This window comes from Sarcophilus harrisii, chromosome 4 (assembly GCF_902635505.1).
Source record: "Sarcophilus harrisii chromosome 4, mSarHar1.11, whole genome shotgun sequence".
Taxonomy (NCBI): domain Eukaryota; kingdom Metazoa; phylum Chordata; class Mammalia; order Dasyuromorphia; family Dasyuridae; genus Sarcophilus; species Sarcophilus harrisii.
Window position 1 is genome coordinate 193910520 of NC_045429.1, and position 21594 is coordinate 193932113.

Below are 21594 nucleotides of genomic sequence, written 5' to 3' on the forward strand. Positions count from 1 at the left end.
GGATTTGAACTCCAAGACAGTGTCAGTTTAGTCAAGGAATAGTTGTGGAAAATGCATTTTTAGGGTTTTAAACGTGTTTCATGGGCGCGCTTTAAGAAAAAAAGTTCCCTGATAGCTGGCTCTCCCGTCACTTTCCCAGAAGCTTCCCCTTCATTTTATGGAGAAGGAAAATGAATTTGAGGAAAGCCCCGAACCCGCTACACAGTTATTTTGCTTGGATCTACCGGGATGGAAGAGGCCGGGCACCTGAGGCAGGGGCGACGGGCAGGCAAAGGCAGACAAGGGTCCGGAGAGTCCCTCCTCCAGGGACAGGTTGCCAACGTCCGAAGCTGCTTCCGCAATTCTCCCAGAAGCTCGCGCCGCCAGAGCGCGGAAGGAGGGGCCTGTGGCAAAGGGGGCGGGGCTTGATAAAGGGGAGGTGCTTAGAGGTAGGCGGGGCGTCGCGTGCGTTGGGCGGGGCCTCGCGAATTCCCATCCCGGACCCGAGCGCCCGGCTGCGCACGCCACGTCTCCTTAGCTAGTGTGTGCCGATGAGAGGCGGAGGAAGTGGGGGATGGGGGGGAGGGGAAAGAGGGGGGAGGGAGCAAAGCATCCTCTCGCGAGAACTGGCTTAAGCGGCGGCGGCGTGTCCGTGAGTGTAGCGTGGGGGGCGGCGGCGGCGGCGGCGGCGGCGGAGCAGCCCTAGCTGCGCCACACGAAGCCGGGGGGGCTGGGACCGGGACCGGCGCCGGGGCCGCGACCGCGCAGCAGGGTCGTGGTGGCGAGAAAGGGGAGAAGAAAGAGGAGGAGGAGGAGGAGGGGGTCGCCATGGCCGGGCAGCAGTTCCAGTACGATGACAGCGGGAACACCTTCTTCTACTTCCTCACCTCCTTCGTGGGGCTCATCGTGATCCCGGCCACTTACTATCTGTGGCCCCGGGACCAGAACGCCGGTGAGTCCTGCCCCGGCCAGGCCCGGCCTGCCCCCGGCACGGGCCCCACTGTTGCTGTACCTGCGTCCTGGCGTTCGCGCACGTCGGTCCAGCCCGACCCCTTCCCCCGGCTCTTGGGCCTGTGACACTCCTTCGCCTACCTACCCACCCCCTGTGGCCGGCCAGGCCTGACCCAGCCCCGCCGGGCCCCGGGCCTCTGACTCGGCTCCGCGGGCGTGTTTTCTTCTGGCTGTTCCCTTCCCCCCAATCCCTTTACCATTGTCTTTCCACAGGAATTTCGCCTTTCTTCCTTTATTGTTCCGGGCACTCGTGGAGCTTTGTCTTTGTTCTTCCTCCCTCCCCTTTCTCTTGTTTTTCCTCTGTACTTTTCGGTGGCTTATTAGTGGGGCTTGGATTTGGAAGGGAGTGGAATGTAAATTAAAAAGGTAAGGAAAGAGTAAAAAAGTAAGGACGGAAACCAAATGCATAATCACAGCTTCCATCACCCCCCAAACCTCTTCCATGCCATCCTTCAACCCACGCCCCCCAAATAGAGCTGGTGCAGCTGTTCCAGATGTTTTGGGAACCGTCTGGGCTGGATGACATGTTTACTGCTCTAACTGTTGGCTTCTCTTTCTCTAAACTCCTCCCCACCCCTTCAAAATTGATTTTTTTTTTTCTATTTCATGCCTGTATCTTATATGCCTGCGAGCGGTTGAAGTTGGAAATTATGCCATTATTCTCTTTCCAAGACCAAGGCTTTCCTGTTTATATGGAAAAAGTGAAAGCATGAAGGAGTTAAGTCCCTTTTAAATAATGACCTTATTAGTGGTTCTGAGGGAGCTAGTCTGTTAAGCCTAAGTCTTTCAAGGTAGATGACATGTCTCAGCGGGGTGGTTTAGAAAAATTTGGGGATAATGGTTGAATTTCATTTGTGAGGTATATACTAAAACAGATGGCAAGTCAAGTAATCCTTCAGAGGCTGTTAAATAAACAATATCATGACCCAATAGGTTGTTTATGGCATAGGTCGCAGAAAACATTAGTGACTAGAGGATTTTGTGTGTTAAACATATTGAGGAAAAGTTTCTTTTTAACCAATAACCATATTAACTTGTTTAAGCTGGGGTCTAGGTAGTAGTCTACCTAGTCTAGGCTCAGTGGAGTGTTGGAAAAGTAAAATGCTGTCTAGGTGGTACACATTTACTTTGGGAAAGTTGATGACATAGAGCTGTAATTCAGCTCAGAATTTCTATGAGTTTGACAGTCTGGTTTGAATCATAGAATTTTGCTTGACGTAATGGAACCAAATTGTGCTCATCTTTGTGTTCATTAATTGTAATAAGATTAGATATCCGTCCATTAAATGCAAAGATTTGCCTAGAGTTACTAGACTTAATGGTTTTCTGATGCAGTAGTTAGCTTAAGAAAAATAGATTTGGGATTATTGTGCTTTTTTATACTCTGTGCATTCAAACCTGTGTTCTTGTGATTGAATTTTAATTGCATACTATCCATAAGCTTAAGCCCATTGCAATGAAAGCATTGTATTTGTGGGTGCTTACTTTTGTAAAAGATGTATTTATTTTTGAATATATTGTTTTTTAAAAAAATTTGTGACCATCCTTATCTGTTCTGGTTAGCATCATGCACTGATTTCAGAGATCAGTAATCAGTCAGCATTTCTTTAATATTCAGAAACTTGATATTTGTCTGAAAGATTTATATACTGGTTTTTAATTTTGAAAACAGAGTTTGACCTCCATTTATCCATGTCAAGTATATCCACACTTGATCAACTCTGCAAAATGGGCAAAGTGATTTTGGAAAAAGCTGGAACTTTTGGTTGGTGGAGATTGGGAAGTCTCTAACTTCACAATAAATATTCCTTGTTCTCATTTTCCACTTGTCAGAGTGCCTTAGTCAAAATATGACTTTTGTCTGGATACATACTTTGTGTTTAGGTCTGTTTCATTATAGTGAAAATGAAGAAATACAAATTCAAGTTTTATTATAATAGTAAATAGCACTTGTATTTTTAAAAATAACTTTGACATAGTTTAGACTGCCTCTAATAAAAGGCTGGTATGAAAAAGATGCTTCTCTGAACTTAGAAGATAGGTTTTGAATTAATATTACTTTAAAGTTGGAGCATTGTGATATCTTGAAGCATATGGTACTCAAATTTCACATGAAATTGCCATCTATAAGTTAAATGCAGCCTTTGACTGAACTTTTAATTTTTAGAACTGAATAAAGTCTGAAAAAAAGAAAATAGCTTATAAGAAAAGTTAACTGAAATGCATTTTAAAAGGTTTCAGCTGAAAATGTCTTTCTGTTTTTCCATGACCATCATCTGTATCAAAAAATCAGTTTTATAGGAAGTTATAGCCTTAAAAATGATTATAATAATCTTCAAAAAGATTTAGGGTTTTTTTGTTGTTGTTTTAGTGGAGCCCATATGTACTTCTCAATGATGCCTTTTTTTTTTTTTTTTTTTTTTTTTTTTTTTTAATTTTAATTGTCCTCTCACTTTGATATTTTGAAATCATAAGTCTCTGGACTGCTTCATAAGTACCATTCTCACTTGACAGATTGGGATAGCTAAAGCTTGGAGAAGCTTAATGGCTTATCACAGGCAGGTCTGGTTTGATCATTTATGTACTTAGACTCTAACAAGTTAATGTAATCCTTCTATCACACACATTTTTAACCTGAAGTTTGACCGCTTTAAAAGAAATGTTTTGATAACTGCATTTTTATATAATTGGCTTTTTTTGTAATCCTATATATTTTATTCATTTAACACCATTCTGAGAAAGGTCCCATAGATTTCATCAGACTGCCAATGGTGATCCATAATAAACAACACCCCTTCTCTTACAGTTAAAAAAAAGTCTAGTGTGCTAAATGTAACTGTAATGGATACACTTTTGTGGTGAAAGAAAGGTCTTATTTTCTCTTTCTTTCTCAGAGTTACTTGCACATTTGTTCAGTAAGATGTCTGGAGGCTTCATCAGACATGAAATGTAAAAAAGTAATTTGATTTATGTAATAATATGGAAGAGTAAAAAGTTCACCAGATTCTTTCAAGAGGAAGGATAACCTTACCAATGTTTGTTAATTTTTGAGATTAAAGATATCTTTGGTAAAGTGCAGGGAATTATAGTACAATCTAGTAAGTTAGAATTTTCCTTTAGTAAGGCTATAAGTATGAGAGACTGCTCTGATGTTCTTAGAAGTTTTCATATATTCTTTTCAAAATTGAATTTAACCTGAGATTAAATACAGTTTATCACGATCACTTAAAATTGAGATTTCATTTAAAACTCTTTTAATATCACCTTAACTCTGCATCACCTAATATTTCTGACATTCTCCAAATTTTTATGCTTTGGCTTTTTATGGACGTTAGTTATGTAATTTAACACTGTCTTCAGGAGTGTGTTAAATTTTATCCTATTACTTTTTTTTTTTTTTTTTAATTTAATAGCCTTTTATTTACAGGATATATACATGGGTAACTTTACAGCATTAACAATTGCCAAACCTCTTGTTCCAATTTTTCACCTCTTACCCCCCCTCCCACCCCCTCCCCTAGATGGCAGGATGACCAGTAGATGTTAAATATATTAAAATATAAATTAGATACACAATAAGTATACCTGACCAAAACGTTATTTTGCTGTAGAAAAAGAATCAGACTCTGAAATATTGTACAATTAGCTTGTGAAGGAAATCAAAAATGCAGGTGGGCATAAATATAGGAATTGGGAATTCAATGTAATGGTTTTTAGTCATCTCCCAGAGTTCTTTTTCTGGGCATAGCTATCCTATTACTTTTAAAACAAGATGTGTATTTTAATATTTTGTCGTGCAAATTTGATCATCATACTTGCATTCCAACTCTTACAGTTGAGAGGGAGGGTGTAGCTTACCAAATACTCTTTACTTTTGGATTTATTTGCCTAGAGTAAAATGTAAAATAACTGCATATAGTGTTTTTTTTTTTTTGTTTTGTTTTGTTTTTGCTGAGGCAATTGGGGTTAAGTGACTAGCCCAGGGTCACACAGTTAGGAAGTGTTAAGTGTCTGAGACCAATTTGAACTCAGGTGCTCCTGACTTCAGAGCTGCTTTATCTAAACACTGTGTCACCTAGTTGCCCAAGATATCAAAGCCTTTTTTTTTTTTTTTTTTTTTTTTTAATTCCTCTCCTAGGTTAAGGGTTCCAGATATTTGGAATATACATAAAATACACTTTACCTCTTTCAGAGTTAAAAGGCTCTGTGGAAAATGTTTTTTTCCTACTACTTTCTTCTAGTTAGGTAGGCATCTGTTCTAAATAAAATTCAGTTATAGCTTTTTTTCATCAAAATGAGAATTGATAACATAATTTGACTTCACAATTTAATTTCTTTCTTCCTTCTCTCAGCAATGTGGATGAGTACTTGTTTTGACCTTGGAATTTGAGTGTGAGAGTCTGATTAACTTAAAATCTGTTCTTGAGACTATTATAGTTTTGATGATCTATACCCTTTTCCTATCTTTTGGATTGTGTGCACAGCACATGTGTCAATTTATAGAGAGAAGAATTAGAAGCTCTGATTACAAATCTTAGTTCCTTCCCTAACTTGCTGTATGACTTTGGACAAGTCACTCAACTTCTTTTGGTTTCTCAATTTTAGTTCTTGCATTACCCTACCTCACAGGGTTGTTGTGAGTAAAGCACCTTTAAACTGTAAAATGCTCTATAAATGTGGATTATTATTATATCACCAGGGTATGGACCAGAGAGGAAAAAGAAGATGAAAGTCACCATAACAGATTGTTGGAAGGGAGAGTTGAAGCAAGCTATTGGCTATAATGAAGTCTTCTTAGTCTTATCTATGCCGTGGGTTTTGCTATTTCTGATTAAGAATGGACTATAATAATCCCTTATTAAGGCAGGTATATGTTTAATTTTTCTCTCATTAGTAAACTTGTTTGTGAAGTTTTACATGTCATAAAAAGTAGCCAAATAGCAAGATTGCTTTGTAAAGCACATTTTGTGACTATAGCTCTGGAAAGGACTCTAGAAATTGTCTAGTGTAACCCTTTAGTTTTTAACAGATGAGGAAACTGAAACCTTTAATAAGGTAGTTCCTTAGGTGGGTCATTGTGTTAGAGCTAGAAGGAATCCTAGAAGTTATTTAGTTAGAAGACCTTCATTTTGCTAATGAATAAATTGTGATCCAGGATGTTTAATTGTTTTGTCTAAGGTCACTAAAGAAAGTAAGCAATACTGCTAAGATTGAAACAATGTATCATAATAGGCAGAAAGCAAAAGCAATCTTAGTTGTTTGGAATAGAAGCATAAGGGAGACAATAGTGTATGATACTTGGTCAGACTACAAATTTAAAGATTACTTAGTTCATTTTGAGGTGCTTTGAGTCTCGAAGGACATTGACAGGAGTTATAGGGCTCCTTGAAGAGGATGCTCCAGGATGTTGGCTCTTAAAACTGCACTATGCTAAAATTGAGTGTTTAAATTTGAGGAATGGGAGGCTCAGTGACGATATATGCTAGCTGTCTTCTCTTTCAGAGGCCTTTCATGTGGAAGGACTTATATTGTTTTGCTCTGCCCAAAGGGCTGTTCTAGGAGCATTGGATCAGAGTGGTTGAGAGGCATATTTCATCTTGTTGTTAAAAAAAAAAAAAAAAAAAAAAAAAACCCTTGCCCACAACTAGAATTTTTTAGAAGTTGAATAGATTTCATTCCCTATAGATTTTTGAAGAGGAAGCTTGATTGCCAGTTCTTGTAGAAGGGATTCCTTCTTTCTTCCTATTTACCTGTGGGTTGTCCTCAGGTGACTCTTTAAATCTCTTCCAATTTTGATCCTGTGCTTTTGTGTAAAGGTCAAGGGACTTGTGTAAGGTGTAGTAAGTGGTAGAGCCAGTCTTCTGACACCATGTCTGGTGACTTTTCTAGCACATATTTTAGAGTGCCTTTTCTCTGTGTGTGTGTGTGTTTTTTTTTTTTAATGACCTCATCAGTTCTTTGAATTTAATGATGATCTCTATGGCAGTGATTCTTAGATCTATATTTTCAGGCCTTATCTCTTTTGAACATCAGTCTCACCATATGCCCATTGGATGTTTCACCTGAATGCCAAACAGAAATCATCAACTCAACATATCCAGAGCAATGCTTACTTACTACATTTCCACATCCACCTCAGTTACCAAATCTTGTTTCTGTATATATAAAATCTTTTGGATATTCCTTCTTTCCTATCATAACCACTATCCTAGTTCCGGTCCTCCTCTTTTCCTATCATAGATACTATTCTAGGTCTGGTCCTCCTATTTTCTCACCTGTGCTATTATAGCAGCCTCCTAATTTCAAGTCTGACCACGTTACTACCCTACTTAATACATTTCAGTAGTTCCCTATTACCTCTAGAATCAAATTAAAAACACTTCACAAACTGGCCTACTTTTTTCAGCTGTATGATAACTTAGTTCCTTTCATGCATAGTATGATCCAGACAAATTGGCTTCTGTGTTATTTTTTTATACAAGGTATTTCATCTCCAGCCTTGCAGTTGCCTTTTGCAGTGTCTTTCTTCCATACTTGGAATGTACTAACTCCTCACCTTTGGCTCTCAGAATCCCTGCTTTCTTTCAAGGCTTATTCAAATGATATCTTCTTTATGAATCCTGTCCTCATTGCCTAGCTGCTAGTGCCTTTCCTCCCAATTCACCTCATCATATCTATTTTGCATATATGCCCATAGAATATAAGCTCCTCAAAGGCAAAGGAGTGTTTCACTTTGTGTTTGTATTCCCTGTGCTTAACACACTTAGTACACAGATGAAGCTTAATAAATACTTGTTGGGTTTAGTTTAAAGTTGGAAGAAACCTTAAAGATTAATGGTTTGATTTTTAAATAGCTCTATATTTAACAAAGAATTCATTGTTTTCACGTTTGATTCTCAACAATTTTGCAAAGGAAGTAATAAAAGTATTCCCATTTTGCAACATTGAAAGTTGAATTGAAAGCATTGAAAGTTGAAACTGTGACATTGAAAGTTGAATTATTTGCCTACTGTTGCAAGTTGATAAATGGCAAAAATTGATTGGAACTTAGATCTCATGATGAGTGTTCATTCCACTATATATTGCTATAACTCTAAGTGAAAGATTTCAAATTAATAACAAAATTATTTCAGATGTTGTATATTTAATGTATATTTAAAGAAGGCTTCAAAAACCTTCATTAGTTCTTTCAAAATTAAATGCTATTCCAAGTTCACAGAAGTACTTGTGTTATACTTACGTTAATCAATATGCTGATTTTTGTGTAGTAGACACACAAGATCTGGCAAAAGACTTCAGAATAATTTTTTTTAAAGTAAAAAGAAACTTTTTTGGAAAAGATAATATATACCTGTTTGAGCTCAGATTGCAGAGATGTTTTACTTTATTTTAGGTATTTGTGGTTTTCAGTTTAATCATTCTATTTTTTTTAATCTAGGGATGGAAAAGTGGTTTTTGTTTTTTAAACTTACATTTTGCATTTGTTTCATGTTGAGAATAAGAGTATTTTCTATATACCAGATTTCAGGAATAATGTTACACCATTTCACTAACTCTAATTGCATTCTTCATTGAAATGTATTGCTGGTAGCAAAATGACCCAGTTTATACTGTTAAAAATTTCTTTCCTATAATGCTTTGGGTGCAGGCATAGACTTTTTTTTTTTTAAACTTTCAGACTATTTCTTCATTCTCCCAGCACAGCATTATTTTCTTGGTTAGGATTTTGGATTCCAAAGCCCCAGTTTTTCTTTTCGTAAAATACTTTATCTTTTCCCTGACCCATTTTTGACAATTCACAATAGTAACTTTGATATTATTTTGCATTTTAGGTTCTATAATATAATTCTTGATCTCATTAAGAGATAGGCTTGTATGCCTTTTTTTCTTGTAGCAGTGTAGATTACATCAACTAGAAAAACATATCCCAAACATTTTCTGCTCAGATTTTTAACTACTCCCTGTGAAATTTTAAAATTTATTTTACTTACTTTTTCTGCTGCTATGCCTTAACTTTTTTCTGTGATTTCTATCCTCTTTGTTCTTTTTCCCTTAGTGAAGTTTCCCTTCTTCCCCTACCCGTTTTGGTTTATTGAAGAAGGCCACTTCTTATTTGATCAAAGATTGGTATTTCCCAAAGGAGAGAAGACAAAAAATTGGGTGTAGAGTAATCATGTTTTACTGATAGTTTTGAGATTCGGGAGTGAGGAGTTTGGGGATGAGGAGATGGGTCATGATTTGATGAGATAACGAGCTTCTTTTTTCAGTATTCTCTTGGTACTTCTTTATCGTATTCCCCTTTTTTCCTTCCCCAAATAATTCCAATAATTTCTCTTTGTTTTTCTAATATCTGCCTGAATATTTTCTAATATCTGCCTGAATGTACTGGGCCCTACAGTATAGGTGTTTGCAGTTCTTCTGAGTCATTGCCCATATTCTATAGGACTTATATAATGAATTCAGCACAGTCAGTTTATAATATAGTTTACCTGTAATCTTTAATTTCACTTGACCTTTTATGAAGAGGAATTGATTATTTTTGTCTCATCCTCATCAAATTGCTTCACTTTAATATCATTAAATTTGTTTTCTTATTAAAAACAAAAGATGATAGTTACCTCATAATGCAGCCTAATTATGAGGTGACTCCCACAATATCGGATCAGCCCCTTTGCATGCATGCATGCAAATATTTATTCCTGTGGTTTTATGATAAGTGTAGCTAGCCATACTGGAAAATCTAGTCCTTATAACTGTAACATATCAAAGAAATACAGTTTAGAGATAGAAGGAACCTTAGAGGTTATCTAGTTCATCCATTAAATGCACTTAGGTGGCATCCTGAAATAGAATGCCAAGCTAACATTCAGGAGGACTCATCTCCCTGAGTTCAAATCTGGCCTCATACAATTTTTGGTTGTGTGACCCTGGGCAAATCACTTATCCCTATGTGCCTCAGTGTCCTCATCTGTAAAATAAGCTGGAGAAGGAAATGATAAATCATCTAGTGTTTTTGTTATGATCCTAAATGAGGTCATGAAGAGTCACTGAACAGCAACAGTTCAGCAATTGCATTTTACACATAAGAAAACTAAGGCACAGAGAAAGTATGTGAAGAATTTATTAATAAAGTCACATAGTAGTAAATATCAGTCATGATCTGAACTGTTTTTTCTACTATACCATGCCATCTTGATTTGTTTTGAGATGACAAAAAGATAAAATTATAGTTTTTGTTCTGTTAGATTTTTAGACCTTTGAAAGAAAAGCAGTGATGTATTAAACCTAAATATTACCACACAGAAAATAGGGAATATGCCATTGAATTTTCTTATGCTCTTGGACAAGGCATTTTCCATTTAGGATTTTTCTTATTTAAAACTGTGAATAATACTTAGATGTAAAAAAGTATTTATTATCGTTATGGCTTTGAAAGTATCCTTTGCAAATAGTTTTTTGCCTATGAGACATTCTGGCTGTATGATCATGGGCAAATCACATATTTTCTCAATGCCTCAAGTGATTCTCAGTTCCCTATACTGATTAAACTACATGTCTGGACCCAAAAGAGAAAAAAAAAAACAAAAAAACCCAAAAAACTTTTGTTTTGTGAATGGCAGAGCTTTTAATGCATAATTAATTTAGAATTTGCCTTTAGTTTCTGTGCCACTATGGATGGAGTGTATATTTTGTATCATGGAGAGCATTATGGTGTGCTAGTAAAGACTGATTGAATAAATATTTTTCATACACTTGATTTTTAGTTTCTGGTTGGAACAGTGGGGTACCTATATACATGAACAAACAATTCAGGCTTGAAAGTCAGGTGCAGTTTGTACAGTGATTTGGCTAATTGGTTAGGAGAACTATGGAAACATCAATTATTCTGAACAGATCAAGAAATCTGCTTAGTGTTGTCATAACACTACAAAATAGTATTGTATGCCATTCGTTGGCATAATAGTGAATTCATACTTAAATAGTGAAGCAATTTGCATACTACTCCCAACAGGATAATATAAAGTACTGTTGGGGCAGGGCTTGACTTGCCTTTTTTTATTACAAGGCTTTGCCTGTGGCAGGTTTTTAACGCACACTTATTGAATCAGATTGCTTTGTGATTAGAAAGTGATGTTTCATTTGCTTCTCACAACAACTTTGTGAAAGATGTACAGCAGATATTGTGCCCATTTTGCAAATGAGGAAACTGAGACTTAAAAGTAGTAATGTTACTTGCTTACAGCTTAGGACTTTATCTCAAGGCTTCTTCTAACCAAGTTCAATCTGTGTCCTTTCTAGTACAATAAAATGGATATAATATATAAGAAACTTGCTTTCATTAATACTTGAAGTAAAATTTTTAAAATAAAATTTTTAAATTTTAAACCTGACATTTTAAAAATGCTGATTAAAAGTATATTACAATGGAAAGAATATTGGATAGAGTAAGGAGATTTAAATTATATTCCTGGATATTCTTTTACAAGCGTTATAATGGGTAAATCATAGTCTGTAGGCTTCAGTTTATTCATTTATAAAATTAAGGCATTTGGTTTAGTTGCTCTCTAAAAGTCCTTTTAAATATAAAGAAAATGACCTGACAGTTCAGCTACCAACTTATAGCTTGTTGGATTATATCTATTTGGGAAAATTTTCAGGTATTTTAAAGTTCTGAAATATTACATATGAATCTCATGATGTTAGAGATACAATGGACCTGAATGATTCAGGGGTATCTTTTTTTGTATTATGGATTTCAAATGCGAAGATCGTGTATTTTAAGATCAGCACGAGACAGGAATTCAGGTTAGGGGAAAATCGTCAGTCTTTATTCTCAGTGAAGAAGGATCGGAGGTGGAAGAGAATCTGCGATAGCAATGTGTGCAGCTGAGTCAAGAAGCTAGCTTGACCAGCAGCCACACAACCAGCAGCTCGGAGTCTCGAACCCAGCCCAATCTCCCCCAGCTTGTCTTCCTCCCTCTCTCTCTGCCTCCACCCACCAAAATCGTCATTTCCTATACAACACATCAGGACTTGCACGGAGAGTGGGCAGGGACCATTCTTTATCCAATCATGTATATTAATAGAGTATAGCCCAATTACTATCTAGCCTCATGTACTTGGGACCTCAGTGCATCAGCTCAAACCTCAGCCCATTACATTTCCCGCTTTCTTTTATTTTAGAACACTGGTGGTCATGCCATCCCTGACTCCTCAGGGAGGTCAGAGCCCCCAAGGGGAGGTGATCACAGCCCCTTGATTTGTAGAGCTAATGTGATCCTTTCTCAAAATAGTGTTTCTGAATTTAAAAAAAAAATATGTAAGCTTACAAAGGAAACCATTTATATTGAAATACATTTACACACACTCACTCTCAAGACTCCAGGTTAAGAACTTTTGATTTAGTCCAAATATTTCTCCTCCCCCACTAAAAAGTAACTTTATGGTTGAAAGTACTCTGGTTTGGGTAGAATGTGACCTGTCCAAAGATATGCCAGTTGGTATTTATTGCATGTGATATAGCCAAACCTTGACACACCCAGTTGTCATAGTCCAATATTCTTTCTATTATATATACTATGCTGATGATTTTGTGTGTGAATAAAAGTTTAATTTTATGAAAGTTACTTAAAACATTTTGGGAAATAATTCTAGTTAAGGAAATGAAAACAGTTTTCCTATTTACATTTTAATTGTTAATATTTGTTATCCTCCCAGACCTGATCTTTCCCTTGAAGTCCTTTAAACGTCCTTAAACAGGATAAAGCTAGAAAACTGACCTATGTAGAAATAAACTAGATAGAGGTATCTAGAACTGACAGATTTCTAAGTTAGATCCAATTACAATTACACCTGTAATTGCCTGCCTACTGTATATAGGTTGTATCTTCAAGCGCTTAAGATATTATTGTTTAAGTTAAGTTCTAAGAAGATCATGGGAAAGGGCCCAAACTTAATGACATAACTACTTGGAAATCATTTTAGCCTTATTTCAGACTACTTTCCTTCATGTTCTCTTTATTTTCCAATCAAACTGTACTACTTGTTGTTTCCTGGTTTTATTCTGTATATCCTACCTTCATAGATTTGATGAAGGCTATCTCCTATGCTTAGCATGTACTATCTGAAACTGTATAAAGAAAGCTTCTTTCTGTAAGACTCATTTAAGATTTGTGTTATGAAACCGTAGACCTCCTAGCTAAATGTATTTTCTATTTTTCTCAAATTATCGTGGTCATTAGTTGTGTGGGTCATATTTTATCTACTTTTTATTGTATTTAGCTATATATTTTATCCATTCTGCCATTTATCCAAGAAGTAAGGGATTGGGTCATTTTTTCATTTCTGTATACTTAGGACCTACTGTACATATTTTTCAGTTTATTCAAAGGGTTCTAAAGGCCTAGAACAGAACTAGTCTATAATGATTAGCCAGCAAGTTAGATGAATAGTGTCGTAGAGATAGAAAGGATAGGAAAAATAGTAATAGGGGAAATGGGAAGAGAGAGGGGGTAGGAAGGAGAGAAGGAGGGAGAAATAAGTATGAGAGAATTTTCATTTGTGGTCACAAGTGTTCTATCCAGGCAGATTGCAAGTTTGCTTCAGGTAACTCAGAAGTATTTATTGCTATAAATCTGAACTCAATTGAATAGTAGAATACTTTTTTAGTTCCATTCTAAGATAATGACACTAGCTTATAGCTATCTGTTCACTTTTCTTATTTTGGTAGGTCACCACAATCAAAAGGTAGTTGTCATAATATTAAAAAGAAAATTGGGGGAAAAATAAATAATAGTTCAGAGAATTAAGTGTAATGGGAGCACTGATTTCATATCTTGGAAGTATTATAATTAGTAAGGTTTCCAACTTTGTGTTACTTGAAGGTGATATGAGAAGTTTGTTAAGGATACTGAGGAAAGTAGTTTGGAGTTGGAATGAGAACATTCACATAGGACTCTCTTTAAGTCAAAGCTTTTTTTTCGCCAAAGCAGGCAGACCAAATAGCGTGGGTAACAACAGTTAGGGTCAGAGGAAGAAAGCTTTTATATCAAAATTTTGGTCCTAAGCCATGTTAGCAATACTAAGACTACTAAAAAACCAGTTTTGTTTTTTCCCCCCCACATAATAGCTTAGCTGCAGGGTCTGTTAAAAACACTTAGTCAAAACAGGAACTTGGCTACTTGGGTTCAAAGAACAACTTAAAGGCAAGTATTCCTTCTGTGGGCCCAACAAATCTAAACATACTTATGTTAGTGATTTTAGAAAACATTTATGTTAGTAATTTTCATAAGATAGTCTAGGGTCCAGGGTTAGGGTTTACTATGTCCTCTACAAGGAATTATAGATATTATTTGGAATATGAAATCTTTTTCTTGTTAAATTGGAAAAAGTCAACAAAATGTCCCAGTTAAAGGTGAATTAATTAATCCCCTGTTACTGAAGTTACACAAATTTTGATCTACCCTTGGAGAAGCATATCATATCCTTATTACATGTGCTCATAAGGTTTTAATTCTATTTAAAACAACTTCTTCAAAACTAGGCATGGACCCACACTTAACACCATACACCAAGATAAGATCAAAATGGGTTCATGATTTAAACATAAAGAACGAGATTATAAATGAATTAGAAGAACATAGAATAGTTTATCTCTCAGACTTATGGAGGAGGAAAGAATTTGTGACCAAAGAAGAATTAGAGATAATTATTAATCACAAAATAGAAAATTTTGATTATATCAAATTAAAAAGCTTTTGTACAAACAAAACTAATTCTGACAAGATTAGAAGGGAAGCAATAAATTGGGAAAACATTTTTACAGTTAAAGGTTCTGATAAAGGCTTCATTTCCAAAATATATAGAGAATTGACCCTAATTTATAAGAAATCAAGCCATTCTCCAATTGCTAAATGGTCAAAGGATATGAACAGACAATTTTCCGATGATGAAATTGAAACTATTTCTACTCATATGAAAGGGTGTTCCAAATCACTATTGATTAGAGAAATGCAAATTAAGACAATTCTGAGATACCACCACATACTTGTCAGATTGGCTTAAGATGACAGGAAAAGGTAATGATGAATGTTGGAGGGGATGCAGGAAAACTGGGGCACTGATGCATTGTTGGTGGAGTTGTGAATGGATCCAACCATTCTGGAGAGCAATTTGGAACTATGCCCAAAAAGTTATCAAACTATGCATACCCTTTGATCCAGCAGTGTTACTGGGCTTATATCCCAAAGAGATATTAAAGAAGGAAAAGGGACCTGTATGTGCAAAAATGTTTGCGGCAGCCCTTTTTGTAATAGCTAGAAACTGGAAATTGAATGGATGCCCATTAATTGGAGAATGGCTGGGTAAATTGTGGATATGAATGTTATGGAATATTATTGTTCTATAAGAAATGACCAGCAGGATGAATACAGAGAGGCCTGGGGAGATTTACATGGCCTGATGCTAAGTGAAATGAGCAGAACCAGGAGATCATTATACACTTCAACAACAATACTATATGAGGATCAATTCTGATAGAAGTGGATATCTTCAGCAGTGAGAAGATGCAATTCATTTCCAATTGATCAGTGATAAACAGAATCAGCTACATCTAGAGAAAAAACACTGGGAAATGAATGTGGACTGCTTGCATTTTTGTTTTTCTTCCCAGGTTATTTTTACCTTTCTAAATCCGATTTTTCTTGTGCAACAAGAGAACTGTATAAATATGTATACATATATTGTATTTAAGATATACTTTAACATGTTTAACATGTATGAGACTATTTGCCATCTAGGAGAGGGGGTGGAGGGAAGGAAGGGAAAAATTGGAACAGAAATGATTGCAAAGGACAATGTTGAAAAATTACCCATGCATAAGTTCTGTCAATAAAAAGCTATTTAAAAAAAAAGAGCAACCAGCATAAACAAACTGTTTAAATATGGGAAAACAAACAACTTCTTCAAGTCAAGATTCCCAGTTCTGAAACAGTCGATCCAAAGCAATAAAGTGGAGACTGAACATAATATATGGGCATTTCTTTGCAAAAATATACCAAGAAAACACTATTGGTTGACAAGGAATAGAATCAAGGACTTCACTAATTTATTTGACTATGTTCTGATAAACATTTAACAACTTTGTTACTGAAAATGTTATATGTTTGATGAACTTTTATTACAAATTAATGTTCTGTTTTTTATTGCACATCTATGGTAAATTTCAGGATTTATTTCTTTTCACTTTGAAATGTGGGTGTGGGAAGGTATACTGGAAACCAAAAGATAGGGATACTGAAAAAGTCTGGGAACACCTATTAAAGATTATTATAGATTAAGTATTTTATTCTTTACTGAAAAAAAAAAAACAGTGGAGTAACTTGTGGTTTTGGGATACTTGTAGTGACCATTTTCCATGCCTGTAAGGGGGGATACTATCCCCTGATACTATTCCCAGGTAGTGACCAATTCCCAGTGCATTTGTAGAGAAACTCATGTAGCTCATTTTTGTATTTAAATTAATATGATTTTAAAACTATTTAGTACTTAATGATCTAGTCCAATCCTTTTGCAGATAAAGAAATGGAGACCAGAAAAGTTAATTAATTTTTTTAAAAATGCACCAAAACTAGTTAGTATCAGATAACTTTTTCTTTTTTGTCTTTTTTTTTTTTTTTCCTGAGGCATTTGGGGTTAAGTGACTTGCCCAAGTAACACAGCTAGAAAGTATTAAGTGTCTGAGGTCAGTTTTGAACTCAGGTCCTCCTGACTTCAGAGCTGGTGCTCTATCCACTGTGCCATCTAGCTTCCCCAGTAGCAGATAACTTGGTGATTGTGAATCCAATGCTTTTTTCCTACTAGATTGTGTTGCCTTTAAAAAATTTATTTCCTCACCATTCTGCCATGGGAGACTAATAAATATTTTTTTCAATGAAACCCCCCCCCCCATTTGAAATCTTTGAAGGGAAAAGGGAAGGAGTAAAATTTTTAATATAGCATGTAAAATTTACTATTATGTGAGATTTTTAGCTCCTATTGTACTAGTATGTAAAGATTTATATTTTTTTTCTCATATCAGAAAGAAATCCATTCACCCCATCCCCTCCCATATAGTCTCACAGATCTGGTACTGGGGCATTTATTTTGTACTAAAAAGTTCATTTACTTGTAGTGGCTTTGCTTTAGGACATGATTTAGATACAAAGAGAAAGATTGTTAAAAGTGAGAGAAGTGCTAAGATCAGAAGAAAATACAGAAGGGAAAAATAGGATATTTAATTGATTTCCGCATAAATTGAATAATAATGCTAATTTCTGCTTCCAAACCATTTCTTTCCTTTTCTTCCTTCAAAGTCTATGCATTTAGTTTGTCTCAATTATTCCATCAAATTTCTTTACTGCTATTGTTGGATTACTGAGTATACCTGGAGAAAATTTCAAAATAGAGCTGATTTCACGTACTGGAAACTTAAGGTATAAATATAATTATGGTGTCTAAACTATGCTAAATTCTTACTTTTTGTTGACAATACTTTTGTTTTAATAATATTGACCTTTTATTATTTTCCAGAGTAACTGTTAAACACTTTTTTTCATTAATTTTCCCTATTTTCTTAGTTAACTGGGTGATGACTTATATCCTTTTATCTTCTCACTGAGACTGGAAGCTGGTCTTAATAGGAGCTTCCACTACTTTCTCCTTCAAAACTTCTATGTTATTGTGAATTCTCTCTTCTTGATGCTGAAGAAAAGTTGTCTCTACGAAGTGCTTTTCCTCTCTTTCCTTTTAGATAGCTGCATCAGTAATCAATCCCATTTTATTCATCCCTTTTCAGTTTCTTTTCTTTGACTCCTCACTACCCACAAAATATTAGCATATCTCACAATCATTAAGAAAATTTTCAACTACATTTATGACCAGTGTCCTCCTTACTTTTTTATTTAATCATAATCCTCCATGATTTGAACTAGATTTCCCTGTTTCACAGACTTGACCACTCTTGTCTTCTCAATATTCCTTCTACTTTTCGCTTTCAAGACCTATAAGTCTTTCTACATCTCTAAACTTCCTTTCACATCTCTTTTGCAGATATTCCCTCCAAATCTGCTTTTGCTTTCATTTATTCTCTTTCTCATGGGATCCCCAGAATCTGAAGTAGTTCTGCTTATCAAGTGTCGGTATTTCCTGATCTTCAGACCTGTATTTTCACCCAGCTTGTTAAATGCAGTATATTCAGACCTTACATATTATATCTGACATTTATCTGATTTATGAGATGGAGTATCATCTATGAGGAACAAAGAGTAGACTGGATCATAAGAGTACCTGAAGGGGAAATCAAGTGTAAAGAAGAATAGAAAGGTAGGAAAAGGCCAGGTTGCTTGAGTTTAACTGCCAAGAAGCAATTTATATTTGATTCTGGAAGAAATATGGAGCTACTGGAGCTCATAGCAGGGATTGGTAGTGACACAGACCGATTTAGGAAAATCACTAGATTGAATAGATTGTTAACTGTGTAATTTTAGCATATTTTTAGGGAACATCACTATACATACTGAAGTTCCTTGGATAACAGGAAGGAGTAGAAGAGGTAAGACTTGTACTGAGGCTTTGAACTAATTGAAGCAGGAAGGGGAATATTCTGGCAAATAATTTAATAGTAATCAAGATCTAGATTAGGTCATATATTTTGATAGCATGAACCTCAAGGGAAGGGAAGGTGCTGAGAGAATGTGGTGGAAAAGTTTGGAAGTGACAGAGCCTATAAATGTATAAATTACTAGCTTTCTATCATAACAAAATAGCCTACATGAATATTCTAGCATATACTATAGCCTTCCAGATATAAAATCTATATAGCTCAATCTGAAATTTAGAGCTGTCTTAAGTCCAGTTACCTGTTACTTTTTGGATGAAATACAAACTCCTCTGCTGGTTATCTTTCCAGTCTTATTTTATACTCTCCTTTTCATGAATTCTATGTTCCAGCCAAACTAGACTAATTAATTTCTACTTGCATAGTCTTTAGTTTCTGTGACACTGTACTGACTATTTAACATAGCCCACGTCATGAGTATATTTGCTCACTTGTCTCTTTGAAAAAAAAAATAATCCCCAGTTCCGTCAAAGTTAAGTTCAACTCCACCTAATAATTGACTTTACAGATCTCTGTAGTTTCAAGTATGTGCTCCCTGCCCCTATTATCTTATATGCAGATGTTTAGAGATACATAAACATTCTTTTTTTTCCCCCTGAGGCAATCGGGGTTAAGTGACTTGTCCAGGATCACACAGCTAGGAAGTGTTAAATATCTGAGACCAGATTTGAACTCAGGTCTTCCTGACTTCAGGGCTGGTGCTCCTATCCACTGTGCCACCTAGCTGCCCCGCATTCATTTTTTATGATAGAATATAAGTTCTCTGAGAACGGGAACAGAGAATGTGAATTGTTTCAATTTTTTCTCTTTATCCCTAGTGCCTAATATAGTATTTGACACATGGTTGCTCTATTGCTTGATCTATGTGATCTAGCCCCCCATCTACTTTGTCTTACTTTATACTTGGCTACTTCCTTGTACATTTGTTTTTTTACTTTCCTACCCATTGAAACAATTTTACAGTTTGTCTTATCTTTCCTTCAAGGCCCAAGTGAAATTTTAACTATCAAATGAAATCTTTGATCCAGTTCTTAGTGAATATTATTCTGAACTCCTTTATACTTATTGTTTATACCACTCATTTGGTACTTTGTACAAAGTAGTAGATATATCTACTTTATATTTGTGTTCTGAATGTGTACATTGCCCAAAATACAATAGGTCCTTAAATATTTATCATCAATGTTGAATTATTTGAAATAGGTATTGACATATTTATTTACATAGTTAATAGTACAACTAAAGTTAGAACACTGGACTGTATGACTCTGAAGTTCCTTTTCTTAGTCTTAAATCTGTGGGGGTTTTTTCCTTATCACTTTTTTTAATTAAAGCTTTTTATTTTCAAAACATGCAAATTTTTCAACATTGACCCTTGCAAAACTTTGTGAGTTCCAAATTTTCCCCCTTTCCCCCCACCCCCTCCTCTAGATGGCGAGATATTTTTGTTTCTTTTGTGAACTACCAGTGAATGGAACTAAGATGGTCTTTATTTTTAGTCCAGTTTACTTTTTTAAAAATCCATCTTTGAGAAATTTTGAATTGTAATAGGGTTAAATCTCACTTCAAGGGCGGTCAATTTTTAAACTTGAAATATAGACACTTAATAGTGAATATTTTTTGTTCTACTAGCTTAAGGTAGGCTGCCTGGTTCATAAAGATCTCGGTGGGAAAGATTTAGTTATATTTTGGAAGAAATTTTCAAATAAAGAGGCATATTTGCATTTTCTTGATGGAATGACTTTTGGTGACTTGAATTTTATTTAGGTTGTAGTGCTTTGATATATTGTTTCCTTTGTAGTCAGTGAAAATTCCTCAGAATTGTGGATTTAAAATTAGAAAACTCTGGTAGCTCTTCCCACTTATTGTCTGTATGATTGTGGGCAAATTATGAGTCCTTATGGACTCTAGTTTCCAGATAAGAGAGTCAAATTATAGTCCTGGGTTTTTAACTTTATCCTAGGGTTTGTGAACTTAAAAAAAAAATACTATATTTTAGCATAATTAGTTTCAGTTGTAATATTTTGTGTTTTATATATTTAAAAACATCATTATGAAGGGTTTTATAGATTTCACCAGAATGCCAAAATGCCCTATGAGTTTAAAAAAAAAGTTAATCCCTGAACTAAACAATTTCAAAGTTTCCTCTGGCTTTAAAGTTACATGATTTAATGAGTATTTTATTTAGGATCATAATGACTCTGTAAACAATAGCATTTGAATTCTGAAGTCTTATAAATCCAAGTTCAGCATATTGCTGATTTTTTAAAAAGTATATTTTGTAATAAGCTTACATTTGCTTAATATTAAATTTACTATTTGCAAAGTATTTTCTTTACCAATACCTTTGAGGTATTAGAAGTATTGACAAGGTAGTGTGGACATACATCTGAGGCAGGAATTGAATCTAGGTTTCCTTACTTCACGTACAATTCTCTTTTTACTATACTTTGCTGCTCCTTACTATTTAAATAGTAGTGAGTTTAATGAAATGGTACATGACATGTCTACTTTAGTCAGATTCTAAGTGAGAACTAAAATTGTGTCTTTTTCAAATTTTCCAGTATCACTATTAAAATTCTCATCTTAAACTAAAGGCTTGTTTGTGGTTTGGCTGGTGATAAATGTCTCTAGAATTATGTGTGTGTGGGGGGATGTATATGTATGCACAGACACATGTGAGGTTATATAGTGAAATATTAATTATATGTAATGTGTGTGAGTGTGTGTTTATACACACACACATAATCCAGATTTGTGAATCTTAATTAGATTTAACCCTAATTTTACGAAGAGCTTTTTTTTTTTTTTAAAGTTTCAAAATAGCACTAAATATATAGATAACTTTGAAGAAATTGCTCAATATGTTTTGATAGTATTTAGTATAAGGGAAGTCCTGATAAGCTCTCTTCCTTTTTTTTCTTTTTTATCAATTCATCAGATTTCTT

General features: G+C 35.2%; 1 protein-coding gene across 1 annotated transcript in view; it reads left to right on the forward strand.

Moving 5' to 3' along the window:
* Window positions 1-669: 669 nt before the first annotated feature.
* Window positions 670-21594, forward strand: part of SEC63 (SEC63 homolog, protein translocation regulator) — a 66766-nt gene continuing 45841 nt past the window's right edge. Inside the window, exon 1 of the mRNA XM_003769336.4 lies at window positions 670-931. Within this exon, the coding sequence (XP_003769384.1) occupies window positions 808-931 (124 nt within the window). The 5' untranslated portion in view covers window positions 670-807. The remainder of the gene's footprint in view (window positions 932-21594) is intronic.